This window comes from Macaca mulatta, chromosome 2 (genome assembly GCF_049350105.2).
Source record: "Macaca mulatta isolate MMU2019108-1 chromosome 2, T2T-MMU8v2.0, whole genome shotgun sequence".
Taxonomy (NCBI): Eukaryota; Metazoa; Chordata; class Mammalia; order Primates; family Cercopithecidae; genus Macaca; species Macaca mulatta.
The window spans coordinates 143,447,972-143,463,544 of record NC_133407.1 but is presented as its reverse complement, the minus strand read 5'-3'; the positions used below and the strand labels follow the sequence as shown (position 1 = coordinate 143,463,544).

The 15,573-nt window shown below is 41.7% G+C and overlaps 1 protein-coding gene across 1 annotated transcript in view; it reads right to left on the bottom strand.

Moving 5' to 3' along the window:
- ITPR1 (inositol 1,4,5-trisphosphate receptor type 1) overlaps positions 1-15,573 on the bottom strand; it is a 355,422-nt gene that overhangs the window by 131,251 nt on the left and 208,598 nt on the right. Inside the window, exons 37-40 of the mRNA XM_077993346.1 lie at positions 13,818-14,002; positions 9,713-9,861; positions 8,328-8,439; positions 2,804-2,836 (exon numbers count right to left, since the gene is read on the bottom strand). Of these exons, the coding sequence (XP_077849472.1) occupies positions 2,804-2,836; positions 8,328-8,439; positions 9,713-9,861; positions 13,818-14,002 (479 nt within the window). The remainder of the gene's footprint in view (positions 1-2,803; positions 2,837-8,327; positions 8,440-9,712; positions 9,862-13,817; positions 14,003-15,573) is intronic.

The window sequence follows — 15,573 nt, the reverse complement described above, 5'->3', positions numbered from 1 at the left end:
CCAGAATGGCAGACACTGTGCCCATTTGGGGCACCACTGAATCCAAATCCCCTGGACGTAACAGGCACTCAAATATTAGTCATATAAACCAATGTCTTTAGCACCAGCTGGTAACGGTTTCAAGCCAAGAATGGCTAGAGGAGAGAACTTTCTGGGGTGATGGAAACATTCTGTATCTTGATTTAGGTGGTGGCCACACTGGTGTACACATGCATAACAATTCGTCCAGCTCTGAGCGGAAAGTACACCAACACAAGGAGTTTCCCTCTCTCCTCCACCCCATCTGTCCCCCGACCCCAGCCCCAAGGGATTAAGAAAAATCAGGGGGTAAGAATGGAGACTCTGCTTCTTTGTTTGCCAAAAAGCAAACAACCCTTCCTTTTCCTGGTTTCAAACAAAATTTTATTCTAGAAGGCAGCGGGGAAGACCCCATACCATGCACTTTTCTTGCAGGAAATCTACACCTCTGTCCTCATTTCACCCTGTTTTCTCAGAGCACGGACAGGGCCTCAGTAGGCATTGTGCTTTTTTTCAAGTCATTGATTGCACATCAAGTGGCCTTTATGATCAAAGCGTGGTGGCTCTTCCTCAATGGGCCGCTGGGCAGGCCCTACACAGCCTTGGGGCTATTCCCCACCACATTTAGACTTTGGAGCATGGGTGTGCAGTTCAGATGTGAGGCCCTGCCCTCATCCTGGGCCAGCATGAACTCTCATTAAGCTTCTGCAGACCTCCAGCTGTGGGCTGCAGGTTTCCAGGAGTACACACCGGCAAACGGCTTGGTGGGGGAGAAACCACGGGAGCTGCGGTAGCTTCCAGAACAGCATCAACGACAAAGGCCAAGGAGGCATCTCTGCTGAGAGGGCCAGATCCACCAGCCTGAGGGGCTGGGGACAGGGCATCAGTGTCCCGGCACTGACGGTTGCCAGGGGAACAACGCAGAGGGGGATCCACAGTTGCTTCTTCAGGGAATTTTCAAAGAATCTGAGTGGCTGCCAGAACATTCCTCTTTTATAAACAGACAGTATTCTATTTCCTAGAGTATAATTATAAACACACCTGCTCCAACTGTGGAATCTTTCCATAAGCGAGCAATAAACTCCCAGCCAGGAGACCCAAGTTCTATCTTGAGCAAGCAAACACATCAACTGATTACTATGGTGCAAAACAGTGTATTAATAACACCACAGACTCTGATTGGGGAAGGTTTTCCTTTCCCGACTTAATTTGTACTTAAGCAAATAGAAACTCTACCTCAATATTTCAGGGGGAAAATTTACATCAGTGAGGCATTTACAACACTATGTAGAAACAAGAGTCTTAAAGGGTGCCAACACCAAATTCAGCATAGAAGTGATTTTTCTGGCATACAAATAACCCGGAAGAAGGAATGCTAAACAGGAAATGGCAAAATTCCCTGCAGTTATAGCAGTTAATTAAGTTGGTGCATTCCCTTTTGTTTTTCTCACCTTCCAGTCTTCCCAGAAGGCATGGCCCTCTCAACTGCTCCTGTCTAATTAAGGAAAAGTCTGTGTTTATGGAATTTACTGTGGCAGAACGGTAAGCACATCGGGAAAGCCAGTCATGTGTTTGTCCTGATTTAGTCACTGTCTAGCTGTGTGAGCTAGGACCAGCCACTGAGCCTCTCTGAGCCCCGTTCCTGAAGTAACTCTGCAAATTCAATATAACTACTCATGCTGCTTTCTGTTTCAAACCTGTAATTCAAACTCTCCTTAGGGATATCTGAACCATTTCTTAGTATTCCTGAAATTACAGTGTATTAATTACAGTAGATACTACAGTAGACAGCATGTTCTATTTGGTAGCTCCATCTCATCTAAAGGCATTTGTTGCTCTGGCAAAAGAAGAAACAGAGATCTGAAGTAGGTCAGAGAAGTGACTTTTAAAAGACAAATTAAGTTTTAGTCCAGTTTGTTTGATTTGCCAACCAATTAAACCCTCTCAATTATGTACATGAATTCCTCAAATTAAATTTTTCCGGTAGCATTTACCTAGCATGTATCACAACCTAAAAATATAGCAAAGAATATTGAAAAAATGGACAAAACAGAAAACATTCAAGAGGCTCCCAAATCCCAAACAAAATGACCACTAATCAGTCTCCAGGGTAATTCTGGGTAAGGGAAACTAGCTTGATACATAAGTGCAGAAGCCACTGGATGATATTCAATTTCTGGATCTATACATAGTTTTCCTAGAAGAGAAGCCATGGATACAGTACATTTCTAACCTCGCCGGTGAGCCTGCGGATGGAAAGTCTCAACTAGCACGTAGGAATTCACATTGCACTTAAAAAAAGTTGTATATGAACTCTCACACTCAATACTGTTCAATACATAGACCAAGAGAGTAATGAGTTTTCCTTTTTCACTACTTTCAGATTATACCAATGCTGTTGTATCTTTTGGCATCAGATGCTTTACTTACAGATAGAGAAAAGTTCTTTAGGTCAATTTCAAAACTGACTTTCAGAGATAGGTTAATGGCCAGCGTCAACCACCAATTCAGTTGAGATTTTAGACAGCGAACAATTAAAATCTTATCACAGTTTAGAAAGTCTTTATCTAGACTTAGATGAGATCTCCAAGGACTAATGGCAAACAAACTCATGGGAAATGCTAACACAGACACAACAGACTCCACTCACTCCCAGAGGGCACACCACACAAAGCCAGATACTCTGACGCTATGAGACTAGAGGAAGGATCACAGGGCTAACTGGGAGGGTGTCACAGAAACACCACCATGAGACATGAAAAACAAAAAACAACAAAATTAGGACCTCAGCATTATCCAATTCATCAATGGAAATTAGCTGGAAAAGAAAAAAGGGGAGAGAGAAAGAAGAAAATGTTAGGAAAGGAAATACAAGCCAGCCAAGTTTACAGACTTTACTCTTATTGCTGCTTTCTCCTTAAAGCCTTGCCAGACGGGTAACCATCCTAAGAGGCTTGGGCACTGAGGACATGGCCAGAGCTCACAGTGACATCTGCTCGGGACCAAAACGGACACGATGCTGCCATACTTTATTCACATGTCAGGCATCAGACCTCACAGGTCACTTAACCACGTGTGCAGACAGCCCTGCGCTTGCTTGTGGACATGAAAACTTGAACCGAGCTGGGAGCAAGGGCAAATTCTCCAATGTTTTTTCCACAGAGGGTGGGAAAGAGTAGAGTGAAAGACTAGAGTAGAATTAGCCCAGTTTAAAAGAAAATTCTTTCCTTAGCCTCATTTTATGACTCAGTGGGGGGACAGAAGCTCAAACAGTACCAGCTGTAACTTCAGCAGCTAATAAGACCAGCATATCCCCAGCCTGGTCCTGTGGATGATTAAAGGAAACTACATTCCCTCTAGGATGATTAGTGCCAACTCAAGTGGTAATAGTGACATGGGATTTATCAGCATCGTGTCCAAGAAAAACAAAAGCACAAGAGAAGTATCACAGTTATGCTTGTTTAAGGATAGATGGATGATACTCAACTGATTTTTTATTAGGCTTTGTTAACATTGAGTATATTTTGCAAATTTAAGTTGCTGTCAAAAACACTAGTAGCTGGAAATGTTAATACTTTACTCACCTGCAGCAAAGACGCTTTGGTAATTAATAGGAGACTGACAATGTAGGAAATGAAAGCCCAGGCATTACCTGAGGTCATATACTTTCTAGTACTAAAACAGCTCCTACTATTCAGAAGGGAAACAGATTTTAAATACATTCTGAGATATCCTTTTACATTAATTCCTGGCCTCCGAATTTCTTTCCAAAGCTCTTTGAGTAATAACTTAAGTCAACAGCAGTTTAATAATGAAAACCTACAGTAAACAGAATCAGTTATTAATAATACATAAAATAACTATGTTTCCTTCTCAAGCCAGGTCTAGGGGCTTGAAGATTTTCTGAGTTAGAGAGTGATTCAGATTAAATTTTAGAGATATTTAGCTGTAGGAGATTATTTTCTTTTCAACACAGACATGGTTTAAATTGTAGATTAAAAGCAGAGATTAGTAGGCATTGCACACAGAGTATTTGTAAAGTCCTGATATAATGTTAAAGTTTATTAACTTTGAATACCCAGGATAGAAAGACACTATAAGCATCATGCAAAAATATATTGTATCATTATCTTGGTGATAGTTTTAATATTTATTTTATATTTAACACTCTCTGAGAAGTATATGCATTGGTGGTCCTCTGAATTGTAGGGACATAAGAATTAAAGATGATTTTTTTTATTCCTAAGTGGTCATGATTAAAATCTCTGGCCATCTTCTTCAGTCAGCCCCTACCTTTCATCATACGTGATAATTTGTTGTTGTTGTTGTTGTTTTGAGATGGAGTCTTGCTCTGTCACCCAGGCTGGAGCACAATGGCGCAGTCTTGGCTCACTACAACCTCCACCTCCTGGGTTCAAGTGATTCTCCTGCCTCAGCCTCCCAAGAAGCTGGGATTATAGGAGTGTGGCACCACGTCAGACTAATTTTTGTATTTTTAGTAGAGATGGGGTTTCTCCATGTTGGCCAGGCTGGTCTCAAACTCCTCAGGTGATCCACCCGCCTCGGCCTCCCAAAGTGCAGGGATTACAGGCATGAGGCACTGTGCCCGGCCATGAAAGTTCTTGAACAGGTACTTCTTGGGGGCACTGGACCCAGACAAGTGAACCAACCACTTGCTACTCACTAGCCTGATTCCTCTGTGTGGGAACTGATCAAAACTACAGATTTTGGAAGATCTTGGGACAATCACACTTTGTAAACTCACTTGTCATCTACTGGAGAGTGTTTTCAACAGTGTGAAAAATCAGCAAGAGCTGAAGACTAGATGTTTAAGTTTTGACACATTTAATGCTCTCAGGGCTAATGCCCACTATTGTTTACCTAATCGTGTAACATAATGGAAACTTAGAGGTTCAAACTGTAGGTAGACCTCAAAACACTCAAATGGTGTCCATCTGTTCACTGATAATGCAATGGTGAAGAGCTAGGACTCTAGGATCAGACTGTTTGGGTTTGAACGCCAGGTTTCCTTGTTATTAACTATGTAACCCCGGGCAAATTCTGGAGCTCTCTGAGCCTATGTTTTCTCTTCCTTGCGTATAAAATAGTTAATGACAATAGTGGTATCTATCTCTGAGGCTGAACTGAGATAAGGTAGATGTGTTTAGTATAGTGGCTAGCACATGACAAGAGGTCGATCCATGTTATCATTGTTACTTATGACATAATCTAGGAAACGAGTGAATATCCATGACTTTTAAAAAGTGTAGGTCAGTCTTACAGTGATTCTATCATGGTTTAGTCTATTTGGTAATATGGGTGACAGTTCTTCATGGCTTTTTTCCCCAAGGCAGGGAGATCCATACAGGCACGCCAATGTTTTTGAACAGGATAATAAAGAATGATGTCAACTGTCTTTGTCATCTGTGACCTTGACTAAATACTCAAGTTGAATGAAATAGTAAAGATGGGAAAAGGTACCTACGTCTCATCATCTTTAAGGATTATTGCTTAGAAAAAAGGCAAGAAAACCCGGCCCACACATGGTGCACACCACCTCAGGGGAGGCTGGAGAGGACACTGCACAGGGATTCGGGAAACCCAGACTCTAGTCTTGCTCTCATATAGACTTCACACGTGACCTCAGGCAGTCTCTCAGCTCTGAGCCCCAGCCTCCTCGTATGCACAGGGAGAGTTGGAAGAGGCCATGCCAGGGCCCCTCCAGATCCGATTCTCTGGCTGTGAAGGCTCAGGAGGGGGCAGAGAAGCAGAACAATTCTGGACATCACCAAGGAGGTGTCAGTCATGGGACAAGCTCCATAAGAGGCCACTCATCAGCAAACGGGGATGGGAGGAGGGATACGGCCTCTACACTCACCGTGGTGTCGTCCTCAGCACTCAGGCCAAAGAACACCTCATTTATTATACTGACTCAAGCGAACTGGTTTGCTTGAGAAAGGTTAGTTCTTTGGCTCCGGGTTATTTCTGCCCTTGAAAAAGTTGGCCTGCCCTGTGCGTCATGCTTCTTTAGTCAAACGGGGCAGCCAGTAAACCATCAAAAAGCATCTTCAAAAAGCCTTAGTGAGACAGACAAAGTGAATACCAGCTACCAGGTCAGAAGACAGAAATACTTTAGTGTCCCTTGTTCTCCTTCTCTCTCTTTTGAAGTTCAATTAATAGGAATGTTTAAGTAGCATTTCCCGGTAGTCAAGCATTGGGCCAGCAGCACTGCAAGTCTTGCAGGTTTAGAGTGGCTAACGTGGGTTTCTAGAGCATCTTCCTTGGTTTCATGGCATTTTCCATGCTGGCCTATAGTTTGCTCATGTTCATGGAGGGGAATGACAGCCCTAACCAGACTGGAAAGAAATGCCATCTCTCTCCAAGCCTCTCTGCTTAGGTGTGACTAATTTCTTCAGCAGCTGAAAAGGATTTAACTAGACCCCAGGAATCTCTATGAAACTGTGATATAATTTACTCTTTCCAAGTGATCTCCTTTGAGCGTCCTCTCAACCCTATGCCCTTTCTTTCTCCATGAGCTTTATAACGTGCATTACGATATTTCTCATGTGGCATCCCCTGGGGCCTGGGATGCTCTCCCCGTTGGCACTAATGGGTAGGGGCAGGGAGCAGGGCAGCACACTTTCCATATGGCCTCAAAGACCCGGACATACTTGTCCGCCATGCAATCGAGACTCAGGAAACTCCAGGACAATGCTTCTACTTTCCAGGTTATAAAAAGACAACTGCAGGGAACTGCATGTATAATCACAACTTGTAACAGTCACTAGAATAGAGGCACCAAAGTTTACTTTAAATACCTCGGTTATAGAAAGAAATAGATATTCCAAATAAGAGAAATTTGTGGTCTCCAGATTTGAAAAATCAGGTTTTAGGCCCATGGATGCAAAAATACTCACTCAGCTTTGGTGGATTTAACCTTTTTTATGGAGAGCAAGTTTCTGTAACTAGATTCATATTTTATAAATGTTTCTGAAAACTAACTTTAAGAGAAATGATGATCTTGTGAAATAAAGTTATTATTTATCTGTCCGGTAAGTGTATTCTCTGCCATCAGCCTTCCCCCGACCCCCCGCCTTTTTTTTCTTTTCTTGTTTTTAAGAGCAAGACCTACTAGGTGCCTATACAGGTATGAACAGGCCATCCCAGCACTTCTCACCTTACCAGGGGTCTTCACTTCTATCATTTATATTTATAAACTCTTGTCTGGCAGGTTTTCTCTGCAAAATTCCTACTGAGTTACAGAAACCTATGTTCTAATTAGTTTCTAAAAATGTAATGGAGATTTCTAGTCACAGAATTGCTTGTTGCTTATAGATTATGCCCCATGGTATAAACTAAGAAACCACAAAATCTGTTTTCTGTTTTCTTATCCAAGGAGTCTCACTAGTAACATTGCTCTAATATTAATGAGAGAGAGGTTAGAAAGCAACATTACTGCAGACATTTATACTTGCGACAATCTGGTTGTTACCATCCATTTTGACAAGGCAGGCTGATTTAACTATCAAGGCTTCTTCCTAGAGCTGAAAAAATGACTTACTGGGTATTTTGATAAGTTGGTGATATCAGCATATTCACCTACTCAGAAATTGTTGCTAAGCATAGCTGGCTGACCATTAGTGAACGTTATTACCTTCAAATGAAAATGGGTGAGACTTAAATTCATGCCCATGATTTGTTGCTGGGGGCTGAAAGGAAAGGGAATGGGATTGTTTCTGTCCTGCTCTGCCCAACATTAGAGGTGTAAGGAATGGAGCTGGTATATCCTTGCTCACTGAATATACTAAGAACAATCAGGTCACGGGACTGTCCATTTCCCAATCTCCCTCAGCAGTGGTGACGTGTATGCCTGCCTTAATTGCAGTTAGAAGTGGAGGGCGTTTCTTGGTGCACTGAAAGGATTGTGCAACATCTCATCCGAACGAGGCAAGTAAACCTACAGGTATGCTTAGCTGAAACCTAAAAATCAGAAACGCATACTTTGATACACAAGAGGCATTTGCTTCTCACTGGGAATTTAAATAGATGGAAAATCTTGTTATTATCACTTCTCTGACATTAGATTATGTGGCAAGCAGCCTATGAGAGACGACTAAGTATTTTTGACTTTTAAAAGAGAGAGTCATATGATTTAGCTCCCTTTAAGGGCTGGATAACCAGCTTTTTTTTTTTTTTTTTTTTTTTTTTTTTTTAAGTCAGTAATGCCCGAGCTAAGGTGGGCTTTTAAAGGTCCCTCCCTTCAATTTCATAGCAAAACCTGGTTTGACCATGAAAACAAAATGCAATACCTTTTCTCCATAGCCTCTATCTTTGGTCATCATTTCCCTCAGGGTCTGGAGGACCTTAATGCAGAGCTTCTCCTCATTTTCTTCTAGCAGCTGTTTTGTATGCTTTATTAACCTGAATGGGGGGAAAGCCATGGATTACGTCCTTGAAGCTAACTTTAAATTAAAAACACTTCACAAGCAATTTATTTTAACTAGTCCGTTAATGAACAAATATTTATTAAGAGCTCTCAGGTTAAACATACTTCAGGGCATTCCCTGAACTGAGAACAGCCAGTTAGCGACTGTATCTCAATAGCGACACCTGCTGGTAAGTCACAGCAAACAGGCTCACTGAGCAGGAGTCAGCCACATACAATGGAGAGATTATATGGACAGAAGAACCGAGACAGAGGTCCACTCAGACCTGCTCGTATATAAAGCGTGGCTATTTATCCACTGAGAATTGCCGGTAAAATGGGTCAAATATGCCAACACTGTAAAAAAAGAAACAACTCATGAGGACGATGGTTGAGGCCAATACACACAGTTCCCTTATGCACAAGCTTGTCCTTAGAGGGGTCCAGAAAAGTAAGAAACTCATAGGCAGAGTCCAGCCCCAAGCTAAACAAACAACTAATCTCAGGGTAAAAAAAATTTTTTTTTTTTTTTGAGACAGGTTCTTATTCTGTTGCCCAGGCTGGAGTGCAGTAGCATGATCTTGGCTCATTGTAGCCTCTGCCTCCTGGGTTCAAGTGATTCCCCTGCCTCAGCCACAGAGTAGCTGGGATTACAGGAGCCCACCACCATGCTTGGCTAATTTTTGTATTTTTAGTCAAGATGGGGTTTCACCATGTTGACCAGGCTGGTCTTGAACTCCTGACCTCAGGTGATCCACCAGCCTCCGCCTCCTAAAGTGCTGGGATTACAGGCACGAGCCACTGTGCCTGGCCTTAAGGCAAAAATCTAATGGAGATTTCTAACCATGGGTCTGCTTGTTGCTTACAGATTACGCATAAGGCATAAACTAAGAAATTAAAAAACTGTTAGGAAAAGATGGTGAGGTCACGATAGGTCTGAGATTTCTGAGGGCTGAGGGGTCATGGCTTTTTTATGTCTGTACCACAGCACACAGTGGGTGCACCGTAATGAACGAATGAATCGGCATGCAGTTAAAATAAGAACTTCTCACCAAAAAACAAAGCAAAACAAAACAAAACAAAAAAGTGTCAGTAAGCAGGATTTAATAGACAAACTTACTTTGGGGAGGTCAGAACAGGACTTTAGCACATGACCTTGCATTCATCAAAGTTAAAAAACAGGACAACGTCTCCTTCTTCGGGAACAAAAGCTTTGTGAGGTCATCAAGGTTCTGGCAAATGAACACCCCAGAGAGAGAGGCCGCTTACTTGCAAATGAAACCGCCACTTTCACATTTCCTTCTGGCATCTGTGTTCTCTGGGAAAAGCAGCTCGGGTCTGTGGAGAACATCCACGAGCACAGATAACTCTGCCTGCACCAGGGGCCTGAGACGGTCCTCCAGCGCGGAGACGATGTCCTAAAACGGAAACACAGCCTCAGTCAATGGCTCAGGCAGACACTGACCACAGGAGGGTGAGGACACTGATTTCTCTAAAACACTGATGCACGGGTAGGCTAGGTTAGAGTAACTTTAGTATCGTCTGGCATCTCAAATTATTAGATAGTGCCCAATGGTTACCTGAAACATTAGCCCCTGATGCGGAAAACAAAGTAAAAACAAGTCAACTTTCCCACCACCCCTTCTTTCAAGATGGCCTTATGCTACTCAACGTACCATTGCATATAGCTTAAAATATGATGCAAAAAATCAATTTAACAACATGGAAAGATGTCTATGACATGGGCGTAACAAAGGTCAAACAATAATCTATTTTTATAAACATCATCAACAGCTGAAGGATAAACATCAAATATTATTAAAACATTACTACTGGTTTTCTCTGGGTGGTGGGATTACAGGTGATTCTAATTTTCTTCTATACAGAAATACTTGTCAGTGTTGTCTATTTTCAATGAGCATGAATTATTCACATAATAAAAAGTCATACAAACATAAGGACACCAATGAATGAACATGCTGTATCAACATGCTAAATACATGTACCCTGATAGCATGATGGTCTTCAAATGCAAAACACATAGCTGTAGGAAAGGAAAACAGAGAGAAGTTGAAAGAGCAGCAAAACCAACACAACAAACACCATTTGAAGGCAAATGATAGAAAACAGATGAGAAATTATCTTCAAAAGATGCTAAAGTCTGCTCTATGGTTTGGTGACTCGGAACCTGCCTAGAGGTATGTTGGCTAAGACAGGGGCCAAACACAGCACGTCGGATAATACAGGAAGGCCTGGTTAACCAAGGACATTTGCATGGGAAAAGCTGCTTAAATTGGGACCCAGTTGGGATTGAGAAAGAATTAACAAATCTTTTATCCAGAAACTAAAACTAACGATATGGAGATAATTTAATCTTAGATTTAACACAATTTGGGTGATGAATGTAATCACTCAATAAGGTTTAAGATGCATAAAGATACATGAATCAATCAAATAATTTTGAGTGGGGCAATTTTCCCAACAAGACTGTAAGACAGTACTTTGCAACATCCCTTAGTTCATATTGACTTTCACAGCACAGTCAAAAAAGGGTCATTTTTGGAAAATTCTGAGGATCTTATAAGTTCCCCACCATAGCATCCCTTTTGGAAGCACCCATTCAACATTCTCTTCAATAGTTAACTGATCTTGACTCTGGCAAATCTTTGTCTACAGTATTTCCATGGGATTAAAGTTGTTCTTATCATGTTCATGTATTTCATAAAATCCTGCATCTTTTGCACAGTTTGAACTTTACATTGCAATTGATTTGCATTGTATTGTCAAATGTATAGCATTCAGCAATCAAGGAGACACCAACAAAGATGGCAAAGCAATGGGAGGGGAAAGATGCTAGCTTTAAGTGAGAGGGATGTCTAGATGGGGATTAATTATAGAAGTGGTCAGTTTGCGAGTGAATTTCTTCTATTACAACTTTTGCTGTACTAGGCAATCTCATAAACCACAAGAACTCAGACAGTAAATAATTGGATAACGCAATCCTTTAAGCCACTGGCCAAGTCCTTAGAACAGTATTGCCCACCTATGTGTTTCATTTAATTTCCCAAGAATATGCATAATAAATCTAAGAAGAGCACAAGAAACCAGCATGTTTGATTGCAGATAGTTTATTTCATTTGAGCAGGTGAGAAAATACTGTGTGCTCATGGAGTTAGGAGTCTACAACATCCCTCCCCCTTTCTAAAAGCATAGTGGGATCAGGAAGCACTCAATCAGGAATCAAGAACTGGTTCTCTTTGTTATTTAAGAACTGGCAGTGTTATGATAAAGGCTGAAATTCTTAACTTGACCCGAGAAGTCCCGCCAGCCTCCCCAGCTTCCTGGCTCCAGCCACACTAACCTTCCTTTGCTCATAAGAGCAGGGCTTCATAGGTCAAGTTAAGATGCATGTTTAAGTGTTTAACACCCATCTAATACTCACTACTCTCCCTTTTAACAAAGGGAGAGCAGATCTCTTGGTAGATGCTAAGAAAAAAAGGGAAAATCTAGCTGGAATTGAGTAATATTTTTATTTTCATCTTCTTTTCTGTATAATGGTCTTTATACATGCTGTTTCCCTCCCTTTTATTCTTTAGGTCCTACTGTTCCTTCTCATCTTGGTTCAAACGTTACCTTCCTCAGCAAGGTCTTCCTTGACCCTCATTCCTAACCTCAAACAAAATTAGTTTCCTCATCAGAATCTTTCAAGCGCTCCTCACTTCTCTGCACTTCCCACTTGTCCCTCTCACCATTTTATATTTAAAATTAATGTCTCTTTTTCCTTTCCAATACTTGAAATACTATGAGACAAATAACATCATTTCTGGTTTTGGTGACCATTGTATTCCCAGAGCCTAGCATGGAGCTGATGAATGATTTAATGAATTCATCTGTCTTCAAGTAGGTTGTGTAACCATACAGAGACTCAGTAACTGTTACAGTCAGTAGTAAACAACAGTAATAAGAGTAATAATAACAGCAGCCCTCAACTGAGTGCTCACTACACGCCAGGCACTGCTCTATGTATTTTATGTGCACTGTATTTTCCTAAGATGGCTATACCACAATATATCCTGTCTTGCACATTCTTCTTACAATATGACACTGACATCCCTCTCACTGAATGATGGCCTAGATTCCCTCCCCCTGAACTTGAGTGAACCTCTGAGACCACCTTGACCAACAGAGTACAGTAAAACTGACGTTATGTGACTTCTGAAGCTAGGTCATAACAACAATAAAGTTTTCACTTGTCTCTCTCCATACACACTCATCTTGGGACCTAGCTGCCATGGTGTGAGGAAGCCCAAGCTACATGGAGATGTTTCAGTCAACAACTCCAGCTGACGTCCCACCCGACAACCAGCAACTGCCAAACATGCGAGTGAGCAAGGTGTCAAGATGAGTCCAACCACAGTCACCATCTGACTACAACCCCATGAAAAACTCTAAGCAAGAAATAGCTCACTGAGCCCTTCTGAGTCAACCTCCAGAAGAGCAAAAGAGAATAAAGTAAGTGTTGTGATTTGCTGCACAAAATACAGGTAACTGGGACATACTATCAACTCTCTTTAATTCTCACACCAACCCCATGAGGCAGGTGTCACTGTTTTACAGACTAGGAATCTGAAGGACCGAGAAGTCAAGTAACTTGCCCAAGAATACACCATTTCTAGGGGGCAGAGCCAGGATTTAAATTTAACCCAGGCACTAGCCTGAGACTACACTTTTAAACACTGCTTGCGGGCTCATTCAAAGGATCTGTGATTCTCAAACTGTGGTCTATGACCTGTGAGAGCATCATCTGAGGTGCTTGTATAAAAAAGATGTTAACGTTAAGTGTTTAACATCTAATACTCTCTACTCTCCCCTTTAATAAAAGAAGAGCAGATGTCTTGGTAGATACTAAGAAAAAAGGTCTATAATCTAGCTGCAAGTAATACTTTTGTTTTCATCTGCCTCATTCTGATGTAAAATTCTTCTCTCAGGCATCACCACCCTTGTTCACCTGCTGATTCAAGAGGCTAAATAATCCCAGAGCGATGGAAAAAATGGAACATTTATGCTCTTATTCTAAACATCCTCTGTAATACTTCAATATTTCCTTCTAATAAGAGCAGAGTCCCAATTTTTCACCAAGAAATCTGCAAATCTAGGAGTAACCTTTAAAAACCATCACTTTTTCAGGAACTTTTCTATTTCTAAGTGACTTCCCACTCCTGGCCCTACATACACAACATTTGACTATTGGTTCACCACGCTGACATCTTCCTACGGCCCAGTTTAGATGCTCTCTGGCCCAAGAACACACTGCTGTGTGTGGCAGTCACCTGAGGCCAGGCTAAGCATCATTTCTCTCAACACCAGGCATTACCTGCAATCTCTCAATGATATTCCGGTAGTCTCTGGAAGCTGCCAGAACAGAGTCCCTGCGTGCGGCATTGCGGGCCGAGAGCCGCCAGTTCATGGCTGTTTTCTGCACAATGTTGTGGGACTTGAGAAAGAGGTTGTTGACTTGGCTGTCCAGGTCCACGGGAATGGCAATAGCCCGGCTCTTGGCTGTACAGGAGAAAGATGAGTCGTGAGCCTACAATTTTTATGGGGGACACCCTACAGATGGACGTAATGCCCTATTCACCATTGGGCAGGTTTTTCACACCCAGAATGGGCCGGCTTGCCTAGTATTGAGCTTAAAGACTGAGGAGCTCAAGTCAACTTTACCATCTTTTAGGTCAGGGTTTCCCAGTGTGAATTCTGGGGGTCAGCAGTTCTGAGGAATGTTAAAACACTCTCAGGTCATAAGGCTAGGGCAGGTCAGCGTTAAAGCTCAATGGGTTTCCTCAATGAATGGCTTCTTAGGGTCACTGAGGTGTTTGTGTATTTTAAGAATAATCAAGGCAGGGAACTCGTTTGGCCAATGAATCATTTGCTATTTTTCAGGTTTGTTCAACAATCTACAAAAATGCTGGGTTATCCCAAACATAATCCTAAAGGTAGCATTCACAATGGCATAAACTCCTTTTTCTGGATAGGTGCTTCTCTCTTCCTCTTAAAAAAGGAGAACTCCAGTCTAAGCATGAGACAAACATCAGTCAAACCCATGATGGGAGATACTCTATAGGACTCCTGACCAGTACTTGTCAAGACTCTCAAAGTCATAAGAAATAAGGAAAGGCTGAGAAATGGTCACAGACCCGAAGAGACTGGGGAAACATGACAACCAAATGCAAGGTAGTGCCTGGACCAAATCCTGGAACAGAAAAAGGGTGTGACAAGGGACAGCAGTGGGAAAAGTGGTGAAATTTGAATTGAGTGTGGAGTTGAGGTAATAGCACCGTATCAGAGTCAGTTTCCTAGCCTTGACAAAGGTGCCCTGCTAACATAAGATGCTGACAATGGGTGATAAAGAGTGAGGGGTCTGTGGGAATTCTCTGTATTACCCTTGCTACAGTCCCATAAACCTAAAATTATTCCAAAATAAAAGATTTTGAAAAGGAAGATAATTAAGAGTAATAATCATTTTTTTCCATACGGGAAAATGTCCAAAAAAGAACTATTTCCTGTCTTCAATGCTTCAAAACACTAGAAGCAAAGAAAGTACTCTAGTATCTAATTGTAAAAACAACGCCAACATCCTGAAAGAGGAATCTGAGAAGCAATTACTTAAATCCCATTTAAAACACACACACACACACATAATTTAGGGGAAAAAAAAAACTATAAGCCAGCCAACAACTTTCTAACAGTCTAATACAGAAAGTGGGAAATTTGGAAAAATACAAATAATAAAAAATTAAAAAGCAGGATGTACAGGGTACACTCATCACAGCTAGAAACTCTGCGCCTTGGATACTCATAAGCTAAACAACTAACACAGTGGACTCTGGGTGTGGTATCAGTCATGAGGAAGCAATCCCCAAAAGACAGAGTGGGGACTCTGGGTAGTGCTGTTTTCATGTCTTACCATTTCATAGACATCAACCCTCCTTGTCTTTTTTCTTATCACCGCCAAGACAAATGGAAAGATTTCCCCTCTCTAATGAGCACTGAGCTGCTAGTCAAGTCAGCCACTTGCTAAAATATTAAACAAAAACTAACCTCTGACAAGGACTGTCTCTCACATTTCCTTT